Source organism: Vidua chalybeata, chromosome 1 (assembly GCF_026979565.1).
Source record: "Vidua chalybeata isolate OUT-0048 chromosome 1, bVidCha1 merged haplotype, whole genome shotgun sequence".
Lineage (NCBI taxonomy): Eukaryota > Metazoa > Chordata > Aves > Passeriformes > Viduidae > Vidua > Vidua chalybeata.
The window spans coordinates 55,299,936-55,326,876 of NC_071530.1; the positions used below are offsets into that span (position 1 = coordinate 55,299,936).

At 38.6% G+C, this 26,941-nt stretch overlaps 1 protein-coding gene and 1 long non-coding RNA gene across 4 annotated transcripts in view; one reads left to right on the forward strand and one right to left on the reverse strand.

The window, feature by feature from the left end:
* Positions 1-26,941, forward strand: part of AMPH (amphiphysin) — a 136,514-nt gene that overhangs the window by 88,248 nt on the left and 21,325 nt on the right. For 2 of the 3 annotated variants that reach the window (XM_053935413.1, XM_053935422.1), the window contains exons 4-15: positions 742-836; positions 5,443-5,538; positions 6,821-6,928; positions 7,307-7,392; positions 8,986-9,061; positions 9,919-10,001; positions 13,467-13,605; positions 15,110-15,238; positions 19,426-19,533; positions 22,132-22,155; positions 23,463-23,486; positions 26,113-26,145. In XM_053935413.1, coding sequence (XP_053791388.1) covers positions 742-836; positions 5,443-5,538; positions 6,821-6,928; positions 7,307-7,392; positions 8,986-9,061; positions 9,919-10,001; positions 13,467-13,605; positions 15,110-15,238; positions 19,426-19,533; positions 22,132-22,155; positions 23,463-23,486; positions 26,113-26,145 — 1,001 coding nt within the window. Of the gene's footprint in view, positions 1-741; positions 837-5,442; positions 5,539-6,820; positions 6,929-7,306; positions 7,393-8,985; positions 9,062-9,918; positions 10,002-13,466; positions 13,606-15,109; positions 15,239-19,425; positions 19,534-22,131; positions 22,156-23,462; positions 23,487-23,777; positions 24,279-26,112; positions 26,146-26,941 lie in introns of all 3 variants that reach the window. The other variant, XM_053935430.1, reaches the window with a different exon arrangement.
* Positions 7,859-11,115, reverse strand: LOC128784132 (uncharacterized). The gene is made up of 4 exons (XR_008429372.1): positions 11,000-11,115; positions 10,015-10,213; positions 8,945-9,028; positions 7,859-8,780 (listed from the first exon to the last, which is right to left on the reverse strand). It is a non-coding gene; the product is annotated as an uncharacterized LOC128784132 (long non-coding RNA).

Sequence of the window (26,941 nt, forward strand, 5' to 3'; positions counted from 1 at the left end):
AACGAAAATATTGATGTTATTCCTAAATTCATTCACTGAGCAGTAAAATCTAAAGATCATACTTAGAGATGTTTTCAAGAAAAAATATGTGTTTTTTTAAGAAAAAAAAATTAATGCTAAGTAAGAAATTCAAGTATTGAGATTTTGCAAAGAAGTTGAAATAAAAGTTGTCATTTTAAAATTACTTTTTCTGAACTCTTAGAATGTTAGGTGAGAAGAGTTTGGTTTCACTGGATTCAGAACCATACTCAGAATCAAATGGATTCGTGCTGTATCAAAATGCAAACCCCAATGCCTTCACTGAGGGTGTTTATTTTTTCATTGGGGTCAAACTGATCTCACTGAAGATAGATTTAGACCCTTTCTCATAATGTCATTGAAGCTATTTTACATTTAAACCAGAGTGATAAGCATCAATAGTCCCAGTTTTTGTTCCACCTGTGGTAGCAAGAGCTCCAAAAGTGACTGATCAGTTTGGCTTCACACAATCCTCTGCAGGCACCACCCTGTTGCAAACATAAATAGGCACGGGGCTCCACAAACCTCTAAACCTACTGGGTGACCATACAAGATTCTTCATAAAACCACGTCCATTACAGTGCTCTCCCCATGTTCAGGTATCTCTTTTCTAAATTTGCCAGAGAGAATAGCATAGTGGGTATATGTGTCTGAAAATAAAGATATTTAGCAACTACTTCTTGCAGTTTGCAGTTACATGTTCCTCTTTCTGTCTAACTGCAGGAATGCAAGATGCCTCAAAGAAGCTTACAGAGTCTCTCCATGAAGTGTATGAGCCAGACTGGTATGGACGTGAAGATGTGAAAATGATTGGAGAGGTAAGATGCATGGAAAGACGGAAAAAGTATTTTGGATGCAAATGGATTAATCTGAGCTGTTATGGAGAAGTGTGCACCCAAAATTGACCTTAGTTCTTCATGTCATGTTAAATCCTGTTTTCTCAGCATATAAGTTATGGATCTTGTGAAATGCAGCTCCTGCTGGCCAGATGCAGCACTTGCAGTGTCTGTTGTATGAACTAGCTGATAAAAGTGCCCACTCAGATAATGTCAGCACAACTGGGCCTGACAGCATTTGACTGACGAGTTTGTACAAAGGTATTTTATATGCAGTTTTATAGTCAGGATTCTCAGCTCAAAAGAATGTTAAAAATTATCAAAGCTGCTTATCCTTTTGTGCTATGTAACAACTGTTGAGCCAGTGGTACTAAACAGGATATCTTATGAGACACTCACCTCTCTCTGAGAAGAATATGGAATTTAAAGGCAAATTAGAGTTCAGGACACTATTTATTTTTACTTTTTACCTTCTTCCAGTGATAAGAGAAGAATAGGCTTTTCTAGACAACACAGCAGGAACTTAACTTGAGGTGCTCTAAATTGCCTGCTTAAAGAGCCTCAGTTCTGGGGGAAGTCTGTCAGCAAATGTGATGGTGGTGACAAGAAAGTGCAAATGGTTGTCAATGAAGCTTTTAATCACCTGGCATTCATTTCATTCATTTTGCAAGGCTTCCTTGATAATACAGTTAACAGTAAACCTGAATACAGAGCCATGTACAGATTGCTTTTCTTCTCTATGGTTGTCTTCTCCTACACTTCCCTGCTGCAAAGGGTTTTGATTTTAAAAGTACCTAACTTCCAAGCTGCCTAATTTAATATTTTTTTGTTTGATTGATTTAGGTTTTTTAATATTGTTTATGTTAAACAGCAGGAAAATCTCATGTTGCATCTTGCTGTAACACCTTATCTTTTATCTGTAGACTATTAGATTTTACTCTCAGAAAATTTTAGTTGAGTATGAAAGCATCAAAATTTGGCTCTTAAGCTCTATTACATGTAAAGATAAATTCTAGGTGTGTGTTCTTAATAAGAGAATTACGGGCAATATTACAAAATCTCCTGAATTTTTTTGGTACATAATCACAAATGTAGATTTATGCATCAATTAGAGTGGCAAAAGCTCTGTTAGAACTTAACCTGGTCACTTCTATAAAGGATAATTAAAAGTGGTTTTATAAATATATTAATATCGAAAGAAGGACCAAGAAAAACTTCCATTCTTTATTGGACATGGTGGGGAATATCGTTACCAAAGATGAGGAAAATGCTGAGGTACTTAACACCTTCTTTGCCACAACTGTTAACAATAAGACAGGTCATCCTCAGGACAGATGACCTCTTGAGCTAGTAGATTGGGACAGGAAACAGAATAGATCCCCTATAATCCTGATGGACCTGCTGAGCCATTTTGATGTTCAGGAGCCTGTGAGACCAGATGGGATCCATCCTGAGTGATGAGGGAGCTGGCAGAAGAGCTCACTAAGCTGCTTTTCATCATTTATCATCAGTCTTGGTTATTCAGGAGCTCCCAGATGACTGGAAGCTAGCCAGTGTGATACCCATCCATAACGACTGAAAGGAGGATCCAGGAAACTACAGATCTCTCAACCTGACATCGATGCCTGGCACAGTTATGGAACAGATCATCTTGAGTGTGATCACACAGCACCTACAGGGATGGTCTGGGGATCAGACCCAGCCAGATGAATTTGGGAGAGGCAGGTCCTGCCTAACCAACCTGATCTCTTTTTATGACCAGGTGACCCACCTGGTGGATGAGGGGAAGGCTGTCGATGTTGTCTACCTGGACTGAGCAAAGCCTTCAACACTATCTCCCATGGAATAATCCTGGAAAAAGCTGGCAGCCCATGGTTTGGACAAGTGCACTCTTCACTGGGTTAAGAACTGGCTGGATGGCTGGGCTCAGAGAGTGGTGGCGAATGGTGCTGTCTCCAGTTGGTGGCCCGTCACTAGTGGCGTCCCTCAGGGATCTGTGTATGGGCCCAATCCTGTTTAAGATCTTTATTGATGATCTGGATGAAGGGATTAAGTCTACTATTACCAGATTTGCAGATGACACCAAGTTGGGTGCTAGTGTCAATCTACTGGAGGGTAGGAGAGCTGTGCAGGAGCAACCAGGATGGGCTGGATCAATGGGATGAATCCAACAATATGAGGTTTAACAAGATCAAGTGTCAGGTCCTGCACTTTGGCCACAACAACCCCCTGCAGCACGACAGGCTGAGGACAGAAAGGCTGGACAGAGGCCAGGCAGAAAAGGACCTGAGTGTACTGATTGGCAGCAGCCTGAACATGAGCCAGCAGCATGCCCACGTGGTCAAGAAAGCCAATGGCATCCTGGCAATAGTGTGTCCAGCAGGACCAGGGGAGTACTCAGCACTGGTGAGGCCATAACTTGAGTTCTGTGTCCAGGTCTGGACCCTTCAATTTAGAAGGATGTTCAGATGCTGGAGTCTGTCCAGAGAAGGGCAACAAGGCTGCTGGAGGCTCAGGGGAGATCTTTTCACTCTCTACAACTGCTTGAAAGGAGGTTGTACCCAAGTGAGGGTCAGTCTTTTCACCTAGGAAACCAGGAACAGGACAAGAGAACACGGCCTTAAACTATGTCAGGGGAAGTTTAGGCTGGACATTAAGAAGAATTTTTTCACAGAAGTGATTTGGCATCAGAATCACCTGCCCAGGGAGGTGGTAGTGTTACCATCTCAGGAGGTGTTTAAGAAAAGACTGGATGTGGCACTTAGTGCCATGTTATAATTCATAAGGTGGTGTTAGGTCATAGGTTAGACTTGATGATCTCAAAGATCTTTTCCAAGCTAGTTGATTCTGTGATTCTGTAATTCTGTGAGCTCAGCCTAAAGTAAAAAATAATTATGTATCTGTTCAGTTTAGGTTATAAATGATCATTCTAAAAGGGATCCACTTAAAAGACCTTTTTCTGTATGGTAGGAAAGATGATGGCTTAAAGAATCCTTCAGCAATGTTGTTTCAGTCCATTAGCTTTCAGAATCTCCATTATTTTAATTTGTTCAAAATACGTATCAGCAAGATACAACGGCAAACACAGAAGACTGGCAGTTGTTTGCTATGATCTAATGCTGTGATGCTTTGCAGACCACTGTGATTAAATGCTGTGTTAATAAATTAGGTATTTCTTTTAAACATGTTTAATAGCTTCTAATCATTCATTAGGGACTGTTAGAGTAGGAAATGAATGAACCAAAAGCTGGCATCCCACAGCATTTATAATATGCCGTATAGTAGGTTATGATAAAACAAACACTTGGGAATAGTTTTCTATTACATGGGACAGCCACGTGTTTTGTGGGGTCAGTGGTCGGAGACAGGGACAACACACACTCCAATGCCCATGTGGCAATAGAGAGAGTTTATTGTATGAACTCTTTATAAAGGAAGCCAGAAAAACCCAGTCTGGACAGCTCATTGGTCTGATCTTTGATACCGCACAGCTCCCAGACCAATAAAATGTCTACAGTTTAGGATGGAACGTAATTGGTTGAGGTTCCTATCTGTCAAGCCAGGGGCCGTTTTACAGAACTGGCTGGGTTTCTTATTTATAGACAAATTAATTGCCCAGTACAAGCCAGCTTATACTGTGATATAATGTGACAGTTTTACAGTCTTGTCAGTGAGGATAAGAGCCCTGCAGAACAGTGCTTACATCCATCAACCTCCCTCCCATCAAAGGGAAGGATGTTAAGTGATTTTTGAAATGTGCAAAGAAAGAGGGAATCAGGATGTTTAACATGTGCTAATGATTTGTTCAGTGGAGAATCCAGGACCTCAAGCACTACGTCTGTGTAACAGGATTTGCTTCTAATAACGAATCTTACCCACTGAGTCCTTGTCACATGAGCTGCATTAATATGTTCATGAAAGTCAGAAAACTACAGGGGGTTTCTCCTGGTGACTAGCCCTGAGCTCCAAAGGGGACTGAGGAAAAGCACTGTACCTTCAGGGCAGAGGAGGGTGGTGGGTGCAGATTTTGTTTATTTTGCCAGCTGATGTTGAGATGTTTCCTATCCGTCATTCCAGTTCTCCAGCAGCACAAGGTAGAGTTCTTGTCTGCATCCACCATTCCATCAAATGTACCTTAATGGCACAAAAAGAATGAGATGGAAAGACCTTTCCCTTTATTTTCTCTTCTATTTTTTTGTTGTACTTCTTTTCTCTGTTTATCATCAGTGAACATACTTAGACACAAGAGTTATGACAGGTTCAGATTCTGTGTTACTGACTCTCAGGGACCTGGAACCCCAAGGAGCACCTTGAATCCATGACATCCTTATTTTCAAATAGCACTTATTATTTGAAATAATGAAAACACAAACTAAATACTAAGTTCAATCTTATTTTGTTGTGAATTAAACTTGCAATATCAAGGTATTCCTTTTCATTCACCTTATGTTTAGGCTCTGATTTATTTTCATAAAGAACATTTTAAAACTTGAGAAAGATGAATCTTTGCCAATTACATTTGTATTTCTTTTATATTTAGAGTGCCATTAAACTACTAAGTACATTTTTCTCCTTTCTACCTTTTCAGAAATGTGATGAACTTTGGGAAGACTTCCATCAAAAACTGGTGGATGGGTCATTGTTAACGCTGGATACATATCTAGGACAATTTCCTGATATCAAAGTAGAGTAATGATTTTCTACAAAGAACAAGTTTTAAAGTTCTGTTGAGTTGCAAAATAAATTGAAAATGAGATTACAAGCAAAAAAAAAAGAAAAAAAAGAAAATGGGTGGGAGGTGAAAATCATGCTCTCCTGTAATGTACAATATATTGTTCTGTAAGTAAATTCCTGACATTAGGCAGGACTGATTTTCCAAGTGAACAAAAATATTTTTCATGCAGTAGTATGGATGTAGTATTTACATGGAAGTAAATTAGCCTTTGTAGAGGCAACTTTTATGCTTTTTTCTGCTCCTGTTTCTTTGGTATGAGATAATTTTAACCAACTTCAGTAAGAACAAATTAATGCCAGACAAATTACATGGAAAGCAGGCTTTCTGTTATTGGCTAGATGCACCCATGAGCATCTTTCTTTTATCAAAGCCATGGTTCCTGTCTTTTAATTAGTTATAAAAAGATTTTGTAATACACATCACGAGAGAGTGTTATACAGATTCTAGCCTCTGCCACATGCCCATCTAGTGTACAGTCCAGATAAATGACTGCTAAATGAAATGTGTGAGGATAAAGAAGCACTATAGGTGAGAGGAGATACTTTGAATATGGCTATATGGGCATAACTGCATTTTTTCTGTGAGGCTTTATAACTAACCAGGTAACATACAGTCATCCCCTTTGTAATTTACATCAAGGACTAAAGAAAACATAATCTAAGAATACCAACATTAGTGATATACAGTACTAAACTCACTTTTAAATCAAGGTGTGATTATGCTCTCTCAGCATGTAGATTACATAGCTTTGTAAAGTCTATATCAAAGTATATCTATATCTATAGCTTGAACTCCAGTATTTTAGGTATGTGTCAGAACAACTATACAGAGAGATATATATTAGCATTTTTCCAACTCTAGAAAAAAAGGTATTCATTGCTGAATTTTCACACTATCTATAAGGGGAAAAGATAGTATTACCATGTGTTTAACAGGTTCACTGATTCTAGAGAATGTGACAAGTCTTAAGTAACACTGATACCTCAACTCTAAGCCCTATACCCATGAAAACCCTTTCCAAACTATTTGTAAATTGATTCCTTATTTAAAATAATGCGATTAGTTTGTCATTTTTACCATTTCCGTGTTCCTCCTACATGATATAAAAATTCAGATATGAACAACAGAGAAGGGAGAATAAAAATATGTCAAAAACTAAATTGACAGCATAAATAAAATGGCTTTTTTAAAACTGCTCATCATATTTACTTTCATTTCTACCCCTTTACAGACTCGCATTGCAAAACGAAGCAGAAAGCTAGTGGACTACGACAGTGCAAGGCATCATCTAGAAGCCCTGCAGAGCTCAAAAAGAAAAGATGAGGGCAGAATCACCAAGGTAGCACAATCAGAAACATGCTGGCAGAAGACTTGGGGAGATGGGGTGGTATTTTTTTCTGTACAGAACATAAAATTTCTCTTCCTTTTACTCCCTTAGAAATAATGGTATCTCTAAGCATAAATGTGTATTGAGTACTTTGGTTCATGTGATAGGCAGGCTCAGCCTCTTTCACTGGGTCCTGTTTGGGACCTAACTTGCTCTCTTGATGAGACTGAAGGGACAGCAAATCCTGTATTGGCCTCCATGGTGTGAGACTGAGTAACATCCTTTGTTAATAAAAATTATAAAACACCCACCAAGAAAACAACACAAAAATAATTTTGGTTTTGTTATGTCATAGTGATTTTAGAAGTCATCTGTTTCATTTTGGTTTAGGCAGAAGAAGAATTTCAAAAGGCACAGAAAGTGTTCGAAGAGTTTAACACTGACTTGCAAGAAGAGTTGCCATCTCTGTGGTCACGGTAAGCCTAGAGAGATATTGTATGCAAGGTCTTAAATGGGGATTAAGGAAAGGGAATCAGGATTTTAATGAGCTGACAGAAAATGGATTGCTAGATTCTTGACGATTCCATCCATTACCTTTCTGAAATAATAAAATGTATGCAAGTACTACAAAAATATATGTAATATAAGTGTATTTATGCTTATTTTTTCCAATGTATGTTGGCACTTAAGATTCATTAGCATATCTTCATTCTGAGGTGCAAAAAGGTTTCCATTTTGTGACTAAATAATTATACTAAAGCACAGAGTAGTCTGTGGTGATTTGGGTCTACTTATAGGTCATTTTTTATTATAACTACACCAGAAGACACATTTTAAAGTTTTGCACTGATTATGTTGTGATGTTAAATGATTGGATGGCATAGGTCATTCAGTCAAGATGTTTAATCATGAATTGTGTTGATACAAAATGCAGACAATATGGATGGGAGAACAAAAGCAGTAGAAAATTAAGCATTTCATTAGTGTGTTATGTTCTTTAACAATTGACAATCTGGAATGAAAATGTGAAGTATCGTTTGTCTTCCCTGCCTTCTAAATTTAATCCTGTTAGATTTCAGACCAACAGAGGATTTCCCAGCTGTGTTTCTGCCTATTTCAGTGTAAACCTTCTTAGCACTTAGGGATATTTGTTTTATGGGCCTACTAAAAGTAAAACTGCATATGAATGACTTAGAGTGAGGGCCCTTTTACTTCAGTAAATTTTGTATAAAAAGCAGTAGCTAGTCTCAGGGAGAGGTAGAATTTAATTTGAGCAATACACATAATTTACTAAGCAATTGCTTTCAGAGTCATTTATTTTAATTATTAAAATTCTTCAGGAAGAAAATTAATTATTGAGTTGACATTTTGCAGGCTTATTCAAATTTGGGAGAAATTATACATGGAAGTTTTAAATAGGAAAAAGAATAAAACAAAACCTAAGAAAACAGCTTCTACTTTTGAAATGAATAAGTATGCAATAATTCACCTCAAGTAAGCACATTCTTGACTAAATGCACAGAAACGTCTAGTCTATATTAAATTATTTTCTTTTATATACATGTGCATGTGTTTCAAAGCTGAGCTTGGGACACCCACACTTGGGCTGTACTGAGCTGTATACATTAAAGCTGACCGAAGATGCAACTGCATCACCTTGATGTTGTGATAAGATTTGGGCACAGGGGCTCCTGGAATGGTACCTTTCTGCTTTCAAGAAATGGTTGTGTGCTGTCTGGCAGGAGATGGAAGCCCAGAGCATCTTGCCTTCCCTGTGCTTGTGCTGTAGTTGAGACCATCCTTTTCCACTCTTCTTTAAAAAACGCTGAAGACATCTGATGTGAAGTAGTCTCAACTTTGTTGACTAGATGGTAGGAAATACATATCACTAGTGTAAATAATCATGAACAAATTAGTCTGAAATTCTGACATTTCATCATTTGCTTTGCTGAGAGTAATAGTCAAGAATGTTGTTTGTAGTCCAGAAAACAGTTAATTAATCTGCCTTTGTGCTCCTCCCACACATACCTTTTATTCTCTTTTTCGTTTCTTTGTGCCATCTTTCGTAGACGAATTGGCTTCTATGTGAACACCTTCAAAAATGTATCCAGCCTTGAAGCCAAGTTTCACAAGGAAATAGCTTTAGTGAGTAAAACTGACTATCTCATGTATAATGGATTATGATACACATGACAGCTAAAAAATACCTTATAGTAAAAATCTAGCAGAGGCACACACGAGAATTTGCCATAGATCTAGATTTGTGCTATAATCATAATATTCATTTCTACTTGCCATATTTGTTCTCTCCTTAAGGAAGGAGCAGCCCCTGCAATTTTGGATTGCAGTGCATTATCAGTTGTAGCACTAAATTTTCACTTCCACTTTTGACAATTTACTGTTGCCATCAGTATTTTTGCTGTGTCCAATTGTTAAGCACCTCTTTGCTTTAATCAGTAGAAAAAAAACATGTCAAACATTCCCTTCAAGTCTGCTATATGCATTGTCAGCAACGCAATATTTTATTTGTGACTGTTAGGCAAATCAAGCAGTCTCACTGAGGATCTTTTGAGTGTACCTGGCTAAATAGTAGCATATTATCTATATCAAATTGGAACCAAATTTTTTTGAAAACTCACTTTACTGAAGCTCTGTAAAAATTAGTATTAGATTTTTCAGGGGAAAACACAGATCTTGGCTGCCCATGTTGCTTTAAACTTCAGATGACCTCCTTCATCAGAGCTTACAAAGCAGTCAGCCATACTTGTGAACTTGTTCTCTAAAAAACAGCTCATGTTTTTTAAGAACTGCTATTGTCTTTGATTCTATGGATTTTGATGGGTTTCTGTTTAGGCTTTTGCTATACATGGCACTGAGAATTTTTGGAAGGATTTATAGAGTAACATTAAGTTATCAAGTTACCATTTATCAAACCAGATTTATCTTTTTAATCATGACTATAGTTGTTCACATAAACTCAGGCAACTGTTTTATTTTCACAGTTATGTCACAAACTATATGAAGTGATGACAAAGCTGGGGGATCAGCATGCAGACAAGGCCTTCACTATTCAAGGGGCACCAAGGTGAATTTATTACCTTTTTAATGAATTGCATTGCTGTAGGCTTTGTGGGTTTCAGCATATGTAGTAATCACCTATACTATGTGTAATATCTACACATGGTAACTGGCTTTATTTGTTCAGGATGGTAGATGAAGGTATCTGGGATTAGGTTCTTCTCAACAGGAGTAAATATGCAAAGCTTCCTTCTTCACTGACTATTTTTCTAGAAAGTCCTTTCAAAAACAAAAAAAAAAAAAAAAAGAAGGCTGTTTCAATTTAGCCAAGTTCATTGTAGACTGTTACATCAATTTGCACCAACTAAGAGAATAGCTCATTTATTCTTAGATGCTTAGTTTAAAGTTATGTTGCTAACTCTCATAACTTGTTTAAAGCCTTGAAATATTGAGATATATTTTTAGCTCCTATTATTAGGTCAGAATCCCAAACTTTGAACGTCAGCTTTTATCTCTTCTACTTCTGTGGAAAAGCAAAGATCTGAGGGTACATCATAAAGCAAAAAAAGCTGAAATAAAGAGAATGTCACGAAATACCGTATTTTTAAAGACTTTCAAGCAAAATCTTGTTTTAAAGCACAAAATCAGAAGGATCAGATGGTGTTTTCTAAAGGTCAGTCGATGCCAGTACAGTATTTCTGATTTTTCACTTTCATAATTTTATTTGTAATACTGATGTGTAGAAAAGGTTGAAATGTAAAACAGCGAGACTTATAAAGACACAATGATATTTAGAGTTACTATATAAAACCTGAATTTCCATTTAATCCCAGCTAGTCAGAAGCAATCTGAACAATGTTATACAGCTTTTCACATCCCACTCTAAGGGGAGTTTTTTTAATGGATTTCTTGGACAAAATCAAGCACAAACGAGGCAAACATTAAATTTGAGACCTATTTAATGATAAAGAAGGATCTGTGTCCCTACTGGAGAGGGCTAGAAAGTTAAGAAGAGAAGGGAAAAGAAAGGAAGAGAGAGAAAGGAGGTCAGCGTCAGAATGTTACCACCAGAATCCGGGGTGCCCCAGCGGCGTCCATCGGCAAGTGGCGCATGCGCTCCCTGTCCGCGTGAGGCTGCGCAGCTCTCGCGAGAGCGCAGCATCCATGGCCGCAGCCAGGACGGTTCCGTGTCGAGGGGCGGTGGGACGCGCGGGGAGCGGGCGCTGGGGCGGAGCGGCGGGCAGGCTGCTGCGGGGAAGCGGCGAAGCTTAGAAGAGTAGACGGAACAGATAAGGACAGGGCAGACAGTCAGGGAAAAAACAAGACCGCAGGGAGCAGGGGCCGACCCAGGCAAACCTCTAGACGAGCCCCTCGGCTCAGAAACTGAGACAGCGGGGTGTGGTTGGACCGCGGTTAAATGCTTTTATGTGCTTAGGCTCCTCCAATAGTCCGCTCCTTATGGGACGACCACTGGCTAGTCAGGGGAACGTGACCAGGACAGTAGGGGTTTCCCCGCCTGCAGAGTCTCTTGCAGCCCAATCGTGGAAGCTTTGTCTGCCCTGATTGTCTGTCAGGCGAAGTCGACATTCTCTAAAGGGGTTGCCTACTTAGGGACTGTGATGTCAGCCGTCTGTACCCCCTCATGTGTGCTAGCCACTTTCTGCATGTGTTAGGATTCAGCCCATGTAGAAATTTTCCACCCAATGTCAGAAAATCGGTTTATAACGCAAAAGCCTGATAATGTTGAGGCATAAATAAAAATTAAAGTGGTTCCTCCCGTAGCTACTGCTAATTTGCCCTCAAGATGGAGGTAGATTAGCAACAATTAAGACTAACCAAACATAACATCTGCCTCAAAAATCTGGAAGGAAGACATTCCTCCATTTGTTTTAATCTTTGGAAGAACAAAGAATGAAATCTGCAACTTCTGACATAATGCAAATTTCAGAACTACTTTATAAGTGCATGACTAGGATTTGTATTTCAGTGATAATCTATGCTTGTATATTACATATTGCCTTTGGAGCTGTTAACTTTCACCCATTTAGAATGGACTCACAGTCTGGACTATGTTCCCATAAAGGATTTGTAAAACACTTTTATGTGATGTAAAATAATGTAGTGTTGGAAGATTTCAAGTGCATTTTATCCACTTGTGTCTTTTAGACCATGTCCAACATGCACATGCTTGTTCCCTCTGAATTATTCATTCCATCAATGGGAGAAAAAAAATTATGCAACAAAATTATTTTTGTTGCAAATTACTAGATGTCATTTAATGTAGTGTGAACTTACTTTTAAAAAGCTTTCTAAAAATCCCTTTTTTCAGTTACTTTGTTGCTGTCTTTTGCTGTACTGTTTGCAGAGCCTTGTGTGAAAATCTGGATAGATTTGACTTCCCTTACTAGTGATGATACTCTAAAAGACTCATAAGTGAGTCTTCATGAGATAAAACAGCTTTTCATTTTACATGCATGAGAAATTGATACTAGACAAGTACAATATCTAATCTTTCTTTTAAATAACTGCATAAAAAAAACATCTTAAGAACTTGTGTGGTACTGAATACTCTGTCCTGAAGGCAAATATTGTACCCTGGAACATAAATTTCTTAATGACTGCTTATTTTTTCTCTTTCAATATTTCCACAGAAAGAGGTGGTGAGTGTGAGCTAAGTTTGTCCTTCCAAAGAACAGTTTTTCTTAGCATTAGGATCATGTTTATGCTGTGGTCTCAATCAGGTAGTGCTTCTGCTCTCCCTGAGGATGTGTAGGAGTTGCTTCTACTGAGTACTGTGGTTGTTGAGTACTGTAGTTCATAGCCTCCCTCATTGTAAGCTTTCGTCATATCTAGGTAGCTGAATATTTTCTCAGTGTTTGCACTAGGTCCTTTCATGGGAAGTGCAGATGCTTTCTATGACTTCATCAGATCTTTTCTTAGTATCAGCAGAGCTCTGTTGAAGTCGCTAGACTGCTGCTTGTTTATAATTGTTGCGATTTGTCCTTCTAAATAGTGATATCTTTATAATAATCTTGGCTGTGTTTTGTTTTATTGAAACCTTTCTGAACTTGCTGAGCTTTTAAAATTATTTGCAGTATTCATTGTTATGCCTTCCTGTGGGTTTTTTTATCTTCAGAGTGTTCTATTCTGAGAAGTGTGTGAAATGACGACAGTAAATCCATTTCACATTTTATAATAGTTATAAATTTATAAGTGAAATGGTATTTCAAGTATAGAATCTGAAAAAATGCAAGTACTTTTGTTTTTTTCAAGTTACAATGATCAGGTAAACAAATGTTCCAAAAATCAAGATAATTCAAAATTAAAACTTCCTTTGACACTGAATTTTAATTGTCTTTAATTGCAGTTTTAGTTCTAGTCACTGTATAATGGCTTTGTTCATCTCCAGTGTGTACTCTCTTTTTGGTCACTGACATTATATCAGGGATGCAGTTCAACTGTTGCATCCAATTTTCAAGGTAATAAGTCAGCAAGATATATATGTCCTTGCCATTCCTTTGCTTCTGTCTAGTGATTCAGGTCCACTCCGCTTTGCAAAAACACCATCACCACCAGAGGAGGTGTCTCCCCTACCTAGCCCTACTGTGAGTCCCAATCATATGCTGGCACCAGCATCTCCAGCACCAGTCCGACCTAAGTCACCAACACAGGTAAGGAGATACCTAACACAAGGACCTGATGTGTTGTGTAGTGAAAGATAGCTGAGATGATGTACGTGGTGGATTTTTCATCTAGGCTGTGACTGAGTAGTGGCAGGGAGGCTACTGGTTCTGTTGCAGTCTGTTCTGTTCATCAGTTGTTCATCCCTGTGTCATAACATGAATAAAAAATGGTTTTTATATTAGGGGAATGAAGGAATGTTGAGTGCCTGGTGAATTGGTGGGACTTGCAGTGAGAAAGCAAAACACTTCTTAAAAAGTTGCATTGTCTCTAAAGGCCCATATACCAGTAATGATAGTTTGAAAAGCCTATTTCTAAACCTCCTTGTGAATTTTTGTACAATATATATTTCTGCTCTTCATTCATCTTCAAATTTATGCTTACCTTGGGAAAAATTAGCCAATGAGTATCACTGATCTGGCCAATCTCTAAAACAATGAAAAATAAAGCTAGCTGAAATACTGCTATGCTAATTACTGATAATTAAAGTCTTATTGGTTGTTCTCAACACTGTTTGGGAAGTTTGACATTTATAATCAATGGAGTAATATCTATTCCCACTGGTATTGGTAAAATAAGAATTGGTTTCATTCATCAGTTCCATCTGTAGCATGAGTTGTATATGATATTTTGTGTGCATATCGAAGACTTGTGTTGATGTTCTGGATGTTTTTGGAATTGGGATAGCTTCTGTGCTGATTGCTGTTTCTATGCTGTCTGCACATCAGAAGAAAATTTATTTTGTATCTAGTGAGCATGCTTATTTTCTCTGGTCTCCCAAAATGTGATAGCTCACTGCCTGAGTATTCACCTGGTAGGATTCAGCCTCATTGGTGCCAATGGTATTAGATCACTATACCACCTGAGGATTATTTTTATGGACTTATTTTTTTGGGTTTTTGATAGATTTAAAAATTATCCAATACTATTTGGTGTTATTCCAAGCAATTAGTTTGTCATAGTTATGTGAATCTCTGGAGAGCAGGAGGAATATAGTGAACTAAGCACCTTTGAAGTGCTATAGGTCCCAGAGATGTTATGGTCTTAGCATTAAGTACACTCTAAGGCTAGCAACAGATGGGCAGTGACAAAATCCCAAAGCTAAATACAGATGAACTCAAGAAGCCAAAAAGCTGCAGAGGCATTGTTTCTGTGCAGTATCACCCTTCCAGCTATGGGCCGCATAGAAGAGCTAGTGTCTTTTGCTGTGTGCCTGTTGCAGCAGGAAAAAAAACAACCAAAGCTTTTGTATCAAATCTGAAACCTTGAGTTTTAATGAGTTTGAAACATAGGGTTGTTTTGCACTTCCCATAATGTTTATTTCCAAGTGCTTGGTGGTGAACAGCTAAACAGTTCCATTCAATACATAGCTTATTCCCAAGGCTTATTGGGTGAAACAGCCAAAGTAAAAACCTAAGACAATTTGTTTAGGTCTAGCTTAAAGATTTTCTTGTATCCCTGAACTAGTCTGTGACATTTTTGCTGTCTGCCTAGCTGAGAAAATGTCCACCAGTCCCACCACTGCCTAAACTCACACCCACAAAGGAGTTGCAACAGGAGAACATCATTAACCTATTTGACGACAACTTTGTCCCAGAAATCAATGTGACAACCCCATCACAGGTAAGCTTCAGTGAATTGTGTAGAGGTCCAATCATGTAATCACCCTAAGTTCTCCAAGATAGTGCCCTGGGAGCTGATCTTCACAGGGAGGGAGGAGGAAGGTGAAGGTACAAGGCAGAGGCACAATTACCACTTTCTGTTATCTTGAAAGAGTTACACATATGGTGTTTTGCCTTTGAATAGGTCACACATAATCACTCAAAAAGGCTAACACAGCTAACATATTGAAAAAAAGAGCAATTTCCTGAGAGGTGTGACTGAAAATACTGTGATAAAGTCATGTTTGAGATTTAAATGCATCAAGGTTGCATTATGTGCTGAGAGTTATCTGAGATAATCTATTTATAGTTAAGTGTCCATCCAATTAAGGAATTAAAGGCTACTCCCAGAATGCAGCTGCTGATAGGCACTCTTTCTGAAGGGAGATAGCAGATCTTTTGCATCACTGTACCCTGACTTCATAGGAATTAATTACTCTAGGAACATGAGCCTTGAAATCACTGGTTAGAGTTGGTGTACCCTGTGCTAGATATGGCCCCTTGCATTAAATACTGTATCCAACTAACATGCATACGTCAGGCCATCCAGGGAAGCAGAAATGAAACTGGTTTGCTTTTCCATTAAGAAATGACACCAGAACAAGGCTTTAAGTTAGTGTTAATCACATTTCCAGAATCCTTTCAACCTTTCTATAAGACATTGGCATAGAAATGGAATGGCATAATAAAAGTGGGTGTGCTTCTGAGAACTGAAATCTTTTCCTTGTCTCTCAAGGAAAATGGATCTCCCTTTAGTGAGTGACTCCTCCACAGTCAATGACCAGGGAGTATCCTAAGCTATTCCCTGGCCACCTTCTCATCAATTATCTGCACTTTTCCCTCCACAAAACCCACTGGCATCACTAAAGCATGTTTACTATATCTGAGATCTCTGAATATGTACAGACATACCCAAATAATGTGATGTATAGATTTTGTATCCTTGTGTATGTGAACCAGTTAAGGAAAATATGTAGCATGAAATCCACAGGAAATACGGACTTATTCCTCTTGATGTTTAGGGCTCCTCCTATACTCCCAAAGCCCTTGTTGAGCAGTATGGAGAAAGCTATTGGGCCTGCAGAGCCTGCCAATGGTACAGGACTTCCCAAGGGACCACCACTGGTGTCCCAGACACTCATGCAGAGGCACAAAACCAACAGACTGATGAGTAGAGTTTGCTGCTTTAGTACAGTGTTTTGGAGAGGATTACAAACAGACCAAACTTTTGTTCCTTGAAACACAAATATCCTGTAATTGTTGCTGTTCCTCCTTCTTTACTAAGCAATATTGATGCATTTGCTGCATTAGTGCAAGATGGTGAAAGACAGTTCTGCTTGATGCTGTTGAATATTTGTGCACTGATTCAACAGTGTCTTACACATCCGGTTATTCATTGTCAAAAATGGATTTAATTACTACCTAGTAAAATAAGGCGGTGAGAAGATGAAATATCTGGGTCACCAGATGAAAGGATCATACAAAAATGTGTGTTCCTTCCTTTATTTCTTCTTTTCTTCACATCACATTTCTCCCTACTGTCCAGTTACTAACTTGGACATTGTATGCCTTTATATGCCCCCTACAGATACATAATGTGTCTGAGTGTGCCTGACAGCTCTAAAGTGAATGGTCCATAACTGCTAAGGCTATTTTAAGGCTTGTACAGACTGAGTACAGAGAGAGGGTAACAGTTCTGGTTGTCATTGAACGTTTCTTGTGCCTTCTTCATTCCTTTTACATACCTCTGAGAGGTACAGCCTTGCTTCTGCCACAGCTGCCACTTTCAAATGTTTAATTTATTCATGCTTTATCATGCTGTGGTGGAATAAATACAGCATATTTGGCAGACCTTCTTGTCATAGCTTTGTCCCTTATTGAGGGATTTCCTGAGGTTGCTGTTTCTCCTGCATCTCCCTGTAATGTGGTATCTTAGGTACTCTGTATGTTTATTTGGGCCTTTGTCACTAAAGTTGAGTGTTCTCTTCATTTTGGTCTGAGGGGCACGGGTAACTTTTGCTATCAGTGATCAGTACCCTGTCACTTCCAATACCTTATCTGGTCTATGGCCTAAGTAAGATTCCTGTTAATTTGATTCAGTCCCCAAAGGTAGCAACCTTTCTCAAACCTCAGTGAAAGGAGACATCTTTTGTCTTCATCCAATTCTGATTATATGCCAGCAAATGCTGTTGTTTCATCAAGTTGTATAACCATATGAGTATTAGTGCCTCAAGAGCATGTGTGATGAAATCTAAATACACTCGATGGAAGGCATCAGAGAATGAACGTAGTGTTGGTTACTGGTGGGAGTGGTGGATTTGATTTTTTAAAGTGTGAGACTATAACACTGACTTCAGTGTATCAGACCAGTTATCTGTCATCACCAGTGATGCCAGAAGGCCAAAGAAAGAAGATAGATCAAGTCAAGCAATGTTGGTACTCCTGGCACCCTCTTCTACTTGAGTCGCTTAGCCTCCATTCATTTGCTGCTCTGGGGCTTCCTCAACATGATTTCTACCTATTTAGTAAGCCTCAGCAGACTACTTTGCCACAAATTTATTCAGTCTTTCAGCATGCGTACCTTTTTCACATTCACACTACTGGAAGCCAAGAAGGTCCCCAGCTGGACCCTGTGCCACATGGGGCAGTACCACTTCTTTATTTTACATTTGCCCCCATCAACTTTGCTGCCAAGTGCTTTCCTGCCTCCCTGAAGAATCAGGAAGTAGCCAAACCCCTGTGCCTCTCACACTGTTAGAGATATCACCCCTTCTCACATCACCCCTAGCACCTCTTACAGACTGAATGAATAGTTCTAGGCCATTCTGTCCTTCCTAACACAGGAGCTGAGGAGCTCTTTTGACCAGGTTTGCAGGTGACATGGAGAGTTAAGGTGTTTTGTGGCATAATGGAATCCATTAATTACCTAACTTGGAACATCTGTTTACCAATAGTAACAGTAATTTGGAGCGTTTATACTCTTAAATGTTTTAATAACAGAAATCTTTGCTCATTTATTTTACTGTCATTGTCATCATTATTATTATTATTATTATCTCCTAGTTTTGCTGGATTTATACATGCCACATTGCAATAAACTTGCCCAGTCATACAAGCTCTCTCACTGTTCAATTGAACAACTAGAAGTAGGCAGTACTTCTTAGCAATACCAAGATGCTTGCCTAGATTATTTACAATTAATGATAATTAAATCTCAGCTATAGTTTCACACTAATTAGAATTTTATGTTAAAACACACTAATAGTTTTTTCAGGTTAATTTATAGCAGAAAAGACCTGTAGCCCATTGAACATATATATGTGTATATGTTTTTATAGTGACCTCAGAAGCCTTGGCTAATTTATTAATTGCAAACCAAAAAGACTCTACCATGTAATCCAGTTTAATAAGAGCATATCATAGAATCATAAAATAGTTTTGGTTGAAAGAGACGTTAAAGATCATCTATCCTAAAGATCCCTGCCACGAACAGGGATAGCTGTCACTAGACCAGGTTGCTCAAAGTCCCATCCAGCCTGGCTTTGAACGCTTATAGGGATGGAACATCCATGACTACTCTGGGCAACCTTATTTGGCAGCCTTCCAGTGCTCAACCTTACTGGGCAACCTTCCAGTGCCCTACTATCAGATGTTTGCTAAAGTTTAGAGCTAAAGACAGCATTAATTGTAAATCAGAATTAAAACTTAATTCAAATGCATTTAGATCCTTCTGTATTGGCTTTTTACTAATGTTTGTGTTTGGGGAGAGACTAACTTATTAGAATGTATGGACATTGGGTTTCATTTATGTAGTTTTTAAATTTGATGTGTGTCTCAAAGTACTTTGAAAGGGCCTTCACCATCAAGTGATGCACTCAACGCTTCTTTCACAGGGCTGTGACTGATTAGCCTGAAAAGACAAAGCTCTAGTACAGAGAAACCAAAAACATCGTAAGAGTGAATCTCATTAAAGTAAAACTTATACTAAAGCTCAGGACAATCTTCAGAGCTCCCACCCCTTCTGGTGTGCACCACAGCTAGTAAATCTGTGGGATGTTTTGGTTTTTTTCTTGATTATGTTAATATTTTACTGCTCAGGTCAGCTTTTAAAAGATAAGTTTTTCAAGAGTTGTATTTCTCTTCTAAAAGAATGAAGTACCTGAAGCTAAGAAAGAGGAATCGTTACTGGATTTGGACTTCGACCCTTTCAAGCCAGTAGCTGTATCAACGGGAGTTAGTCATTCACCCATGTCTCAGGTATCTGTTTGCCATTTTGGTAGAAAATATTTGCCTCGTGTATTAACAAGAAGTATCTGAAAAACTTTATCTTTCTGAGAAGCACAAGTCAGCCTTCTTCTTCCTTGTCAGTAGTCATGTACCTGATGATGTATTGGAAGGGAGAGGAAATTGTTAGGTGGTAAAATGAGATGTCTGCTGATGAGAATGGTTGCTGGTACCTTGGCCTTGACTTTAGCATGCTGTTATTTTCCATTGTTAGAATAACTCTTAGTGTAAATATTATTATTCTCCAGTGCTTGTTTTTCTGACAACTTTTCTGACCTTTGATTCTTCATGTCTGGAAAGATGCCTTAGAGGACCTAGGTCTCTTGGAGTCAGCATGCAGTTGCTTTACTGTGATGGAGTTTCTGTATCAAGCAGTGGTATGATCTGAGTGTTTTTGCTATTAATCTACTTCAGACCTAACCTCAAGGAAAATTAGAGTTATGGAATAGGGTGTTTTCTTGTAGAATGTTGTGTTATTGAAAGTTTACATTCAATAGTAATATTTGTAATGGTAGTTTTTTGTAGCAATATGAAAAAGAAAAGATGATATTCATTGGCTTGTCCTACAGGACATGCTATTTTAAAATCTAGAATTCACCCTCACTACCCAGAGGGCAGGTAGCAAAGTAGGGAAGATCTCATGGCCAGCATGTCTGTATCACTGTTTTGTACACAAAGAAGCAATGTTAATACACTGTTAGCAAGACCTATCATTAATCTGGCTAGTTCTGTGAGACATGAGAAGACTTAGCAGCTGTTCAGAAATGCAGCACTGGGAAAGGAGTGAAAAGACAAGAAGCTTTAAGACTGAGATGGTCCTGATTCTCTGCTGATCTCTACCTCAGTTAATTAATTTCATATTCAGTGTGAAGCCCTAGTTATGTAATGAGATCGGTAGTGATCTCTGTCAGGGTATGTGCTCTCAGAAAAGTGATACACTGTCAACACTCTGAACATTAGCTGAATTTTCCTATTGCAATTTGCTATGAGAAGTGTTCCATTCTAGCATAAGCTTTGTGCATTTTACTTATTATGTTTTTTCTCCCTCTAAACAGAGAAAAGGAAGGGGAAGGCAAGTGACATTCCATAGCATTCAGCAGTGACAGAAAAGACTAAGTGGGATTTTGCTAACTACTCTTTCAGCTTGTTTTATAATAATGCTGATTAGGGCAGTGGGATCATTAAACAAAAGATACTTAATTTTTATGACAAAACATATTTGTTCTGACATCCTATTGTACAGATTGTAGAAAAGTTTATTACTTTAGTGAAAAAGTTATTTTGTATTCAAGTATACCATGAAATACAGAATGTAATTCTGTGTAGAAAATTTGTCTTAAAAAAGTTACATAGTAACTTTTCAGTTAGGGATATAGGAAGCATTCACTGAGCACCTTTACTCACTCCTTTCACCTTTCTGCAGAACAAAGACATATGAGAAAGGATGACCCACATCTACAAGAGCTGTGGATGAGCCAGAACACTGTAATTTTAGAAGGGAAGACAGCCCTGCAGTCTGGGTCTTTTTCTCACTGGAGTTGACAGGGTCATTACTATGGCAGTATAGAGAGAATGAAACCTGTGGCTGCAGAGCCCTGTGCTTGCAGGGAGATTAAGAAGAGAGCCTTAAATGGTATTTCCATATGTGTATAGTTTTTGCTTCCGTCATGGATATTTTCCATTCAGCAAACAGCTGAAGTAGTGATGTGAAGACAGGAGTAGTCATCTGTGCATGACGCCTTGGAAGGCCTGGCATGACTTGTCTGTTATTAATTTAATAAATTACCTCCCTCCACTGCTCTGCCAGGGTGATCCAACCACAGTAGGTGAGCCCTGGTCTGTCCTTCTTTCAACTGCTTTTCTGTTTCTATGGCTGCATTAGAAGGGACCTTTCTAGACTTGTCTGGTTCTCTTCTCTTTTGATATGAACCAGCAGAGTTCCATCTCATGTGGTAGGCTGTAAATATTTGGCATGAAGTCTGCTGCTTTTCATTCATTCTGTTTAGCTCTTCTGTTGAGAGGTCGCTAGCATTAATTAACAGACTGGACAAGAAAAAGAAAATATTGGTCAACTTTCTTATTTCCTTTCCCAAATAGTATGCCATTTTCATTTCTAGTGTCAGTGTTATGAGGAAGCCCACTTATTCTTAGTGGATAGCTGTGTCGTTTTTAACTGGCTAGAAAACCCCAACTTTGTAAGCTCTTTAAAGCTGACATCTTACAGAGTCTCGTATACCTATTGAAAGTCACTCAGTCCCCAGCTCTGAACCTGGCCATTACTCATGCACACAGCAATGTGAGTTTACTGGAAAGCAACAACTACTTTGAAGTGGGAAATACCAAAATGCATTGCATACTTCCCATCCTTTATAAAAAGAAGTATTATGCGGATACATACATAGACATAAACACATGGATATGTGCTAATATATAAAATATGTATGTACTATAAGCATGCATATAAATAAGTTCTCTCTTCTTATTTAATGGGCATTGTTATGTAGCATGTTGGACATACAGTACAGATATGGTATTTTTCTGACAAGCTCTTTTTTTCACTACTTTTTCCAGACATTGCCATGGGATCTGTGGACGGTAAGCGTGACATACATAATAGTATTTCTGTGCCTCTGATTTTGTAACTTAAACTCAGATTTACAATTCTTTTACCAAAAGCCGAGATAAAGAATTCACAGACCATGAAAAAACTCTTTCAAGTATATGAAGCCACTGGGTATCTTTTAAAACTAACGACAACTAAAAATAATCTCTGTTGTTTAGCCTACAAAACCTAAATTATGTCAGAAATCTAGGCTAAAAGATTCATAATCACTACAGCTAAGTGTCTTGCTTTTAGTATGCCCAATGTACAGCTATTAGAAGGTAATAATGGATATAAGTCACTTGTTTTAAATACCTGAAGGTGTCCATTAACCCAATGGACAACCATTTTCTCAAAATTAGCAGTAAAGACAGAATTTAACTTGTCTTTGTGGGCAATACAGTGAAATGGAGTTATTCACAAAAGAAACCGCTGCAATAGGAAACTGCGTGAATCTGTCCTTCTTCCTCCTGGTGCCAAATCAGATAAAATGATCTGCAGGAAGAAAACAACCCATTTTTATGAGCTTTCTTTTGACTGTATGTAATGGAGTTATCTGGGTTGTCTTGACATGGAGCCTCATATGTTCATGTTTGACCTTTTATATGTTCTCCTATGTCTTGACATGGAGCCTCATATGTTCATGTTTGACCAGCACAGAAATCTGTGAATGCTTGTCATGTACTCAGATTCACAGCACAGTTTTTTTCAGATTCGACATATGATGTATATTAAATGCATATGTCCTTATACTGAGTGAGGTTAAATAAAACTTGATAAAAACAGTCATGTATGTAGGCTAGCCAAAATTGCAAGGCTGCAAATATCTGGACCACATGAAATAACCCAGAAATGTTGAGAACATATTGCTCTAAACTTAGAATAGATAGCTTTATCAATATCTTCTTTTCGCACAGTTTTATTCATAGCTTTTTAATGTTATGTATTTATTCTGTATTATCATTTTTTTCATCTTTGCTCTATTTTTTAAAAATTACAGTGTACTTCATAGCTAAACATTAGGAATAAAAATGTCGGTGACTGACAGGGGAAAGCAAGAGGTGATCAATATTCAACATACATTAATAACTTCTTTTATAATGTAATTCAGAGGTTTGAAATTCACAGGCCTGGAATTAGTCTTGGGTGGAGTGGTGGGAAAGGACCCACCACTCCTTTCCCACTCTGATTTGGAAACTGCAGCTGGTTAGAGAGCTGCTAATTAATGAACTTTTGCTGTATCAAAGTAAATAATATTCTTCTTTTCTGTGTTTTATGTGTATGACTTCGTTCTATACAGACAAGCAGCAAATTGGTGCAGCCGGTAAGCAAACTTCCTCCCAAAATCACAACCACTCTAGAGACTTCTTTAATCACTGCGGTGTAATATACATGGTTTTCTGGTTTTGTGTATCAGTGCTGCTCTTTTGCATTACAATTTATTGCCTTTGGATGTTGCAAATCACATAGCTTTTCCTAAAATTGCTTAATGTAGTCACTTCATTCTTTAGATTAAAATTGCTCTTGTAAAATATAAATGTTGTGTTTTCTCATCAAGTCCGCCTTTATCTATTTCATCTTGTGTTTTTTCTTTGCTTTTCTGTCTGCTTTAAAGCCTGATTCTTCAAAAAGTCTTTCCCTGTGTAACCTGATCATGGAGGAAACCCCAAACAGTGGGTCATCAGAAGATACTAACAGATCTCAAACTGATCTAGGTTCACTCAACTGGGGCCTAGGTGTTAGCACACCCAGTATCAGCCAGGAAATTACTGCAGGCAGTTCTTTGCTTTTCCCCAGGGCAGAGCAAACCTCAAGCGAATCCACGGGTACTCTGCCTTCTAATGTTTGGCCTGCAGTAGGTGAGCAGGAGGATGCTGCACCAGGGTCAGCTTCTGTAAGCGAAAACCAGAGGACTTCATTGGAGGACCAGTTGGATGCCAAAAGTGTCGTGTGGAAAGATGTGGTGACCAATCAGCCTTTAGAGAACGTAACCAGTTTTGAGGCACCTATCCTGGGAACTGATAGCTTGTTGGATGAACCACTCCCATGTGATGTGCAAAAGGCAGAGGAAGAGCGTGAGGAAGACGAGTGGGCAGGTGTCCAGCCAAGTGAAAAGGTAGAGACTGGAGCTAAAAATAAGGAGGTAGAAGGTACAGAGGAACTGGAAGAGCAAGGTTGTGAAACCGAAGGAAACAGTGAGGCAGAATTTCATAACGGTTTAGCAAAATCAGATCTTGAAATTTTAGTCAGCACAGAGGCAGAAAATTTACATGAGTTTGAAGATAATTTTGGGGATACTGGAAGAGCTAGTGGTGCTACCCTAGAAAACTCTACAGAAGAAGAATTCAAACAGGTCAATATCATTGAGGAGACAGATAGAGAAGTACCATCACTGAGCACAGGGCTGGAAAGTGGGGATAAAATAGGGGCGTACAACTGTAAGACTACAGAAAGCACTGGCTCTGAACCTGAGAGAGTCCCTGATATCTGGGATGAGGACCATGAAAATACATTTGAGGAGGCCTTAGAGCAAACTGACAGTGGTACTGGACAGAGTACATCCATGGAGTGTATAAACATGAGGGCACATGTTGACCTAGAGATAACTGACGACACAGGAAAGTACCCTTCAGATACTGGAAGTGATGTATGTGATGCTGAATTATTGAGTGCAGAAGAGTCTGGTAAAGGAGCTGAAGATAATAGCATCAGCCACCTCCCAAATGGTAGTACTGGTACTAAAGGTCAAGTTGCTGCTGAGAAACAGTGGGCATTGCTGCCCAAGGCAGCTGATGCTGCTAGCACAAGCTGTGATAATCCTTGCCTAGATAATGCAGATAACCAAGTGACAGGTAGGACAGCAAGAGCAGTCACTGAAGTGATTAGTAGTGGTGTCCCTGAAGCCTTGGAAACAGAGCCCTGGCTGACAAACTGGGATCCAGCAGTTACTAATGATTCCTGGGGTTTTTCTAGTCTGTCAGATAGCCCAGCCAATGGACTAGATAATTGGCCCTTTTTCCCCAAACAGCAAAACTCAGAGGAAGGTGACATGGAAAATATTTGGTTAGGCATTAGTAATAAATGGTCTACAGAAGACCTAGGAGCTACTGATAACAGCTGGGGGGAAGTAGGTGCAAGCACAGGCCACCTAATTCAGGAGATGCTAGTAAAACAAGGTTTGCCTGGGGAGCAGGCAGGCATTAGCAATCCTGGACTGAGCAAGGAGATAGCTAGACCCTTGTCTCTGTTTCAAATGAGAAATTCCAGAAATGCTAGCACCGAGAGTTCAACTAGTCCTAAAGACAATGAAACCAACAACTCAGATTTATCTGAAGATGAAATTGCTAACCGGAAATATGGATTGTTGTACCAGGAAATTGAGGCTGATAAAGAAGAGGTACCTACCCCAGTGTGTAGCGTAGTCTAGACAAAGAGTTCCTTAGGCCATGCATAAGCTTGTTGTTTAAAAACATTCCATTTGTGTGTTTCCTACTGCCCTTCCTAAGTCCATGCAATTCTTTTTTTGAAAAATTGCCATGCAGCCCTTCATGGTATGGTGCCCTTCAAGCAGGCTAACAAAAATGCATTTCAAAATTGTGAATAAAGCACTGAACTGTGAAGACACGTCGTGTCGGGCAGCTTTTGTGTTTTATCTGTAGATCTTTAAATGCACCTGATCATTTTTTTAATTATTGTTTTTTAAAAATATTTAGTACTCTGCTTTTTCTTTTTGTCATTTTCTTTAAGCCTGTCATGTCTGTTATCAAATACCAGTGTTGTAAAAATTTCTTGCTGCCTTACCCTTCATTTTATTTTTTTCTCTCTTTCTGTCTTTTTTGTTCCTTTTTTTTATTCTGGCCTACATTTATTTTGCAAAATAAAAATGTTTTAACTCATGTTCGGATTTAGTAAACAAATGATAATTTGTTCTGATCTTCACTTCTACTTAGGCATCCACCATAGCATTTAATGGATTTGCACAGGTAAGAAATAAACAGGTTTTGAGATTTTTTTTCTGTGCTATTAGGAAGGCACTAGAACTGGCTATACAAATTCAGGAAATCTGTTCTACAGACAAGCTTTGTTGAAACAGGATATTGTCTCAAATCCAGACCTTGTCTGTTGTCAGAAATTCTTAGATGTTGCTAGAAAGATTCTAATACCCTTAGGACTTTTGGCCTGACTGAGTCTAAAGCAAAAAATCTGACTACCTTAGTGGGACAGCTATTTTCTCCTAAAATGGCTGGTCTAGCTTTTTTATTGTGCTCTTTTGTAGATTATTTTCCTCACAATCCCAAAATCCTGTAAAGCACATTTTCAGTTTCACCTATTTTCAGTAACTCTGTGTATAAATACATAGTGAGTTTTATTTTTTCTTCATTTTCAGTTAAGATACATTTTACTCTCAAAGTTTAACCTCAGTTATTTATCTGCTGTGGTGCTCATGGTGAGTCTGTGGTATGCATCACAGAGATACAGCACATAAAGACACCGTGTCCGGCTTTCAGATTCCAGGGCTGTGTCAAGATCCCAAATTTCAGGTGGATTACCTGGGGCCTCATTATTTTCCAGCATTCTCTTAGAGACTGGCTCAACCACAGCACACCCTCTACACCAAATTTTAAAAGTACTCAGAAAGGCTCAACTTATACAAGGATGAAAATGAGTCTTCCAATGATTAACCATTCTGTTCCAGGCCATTAGTGTAGTAAAGGATCCAGATGGAAGGGGCAAAGCACAAGGATCTAATAATTAAGGCAAAATATTTATCTGGAGAAA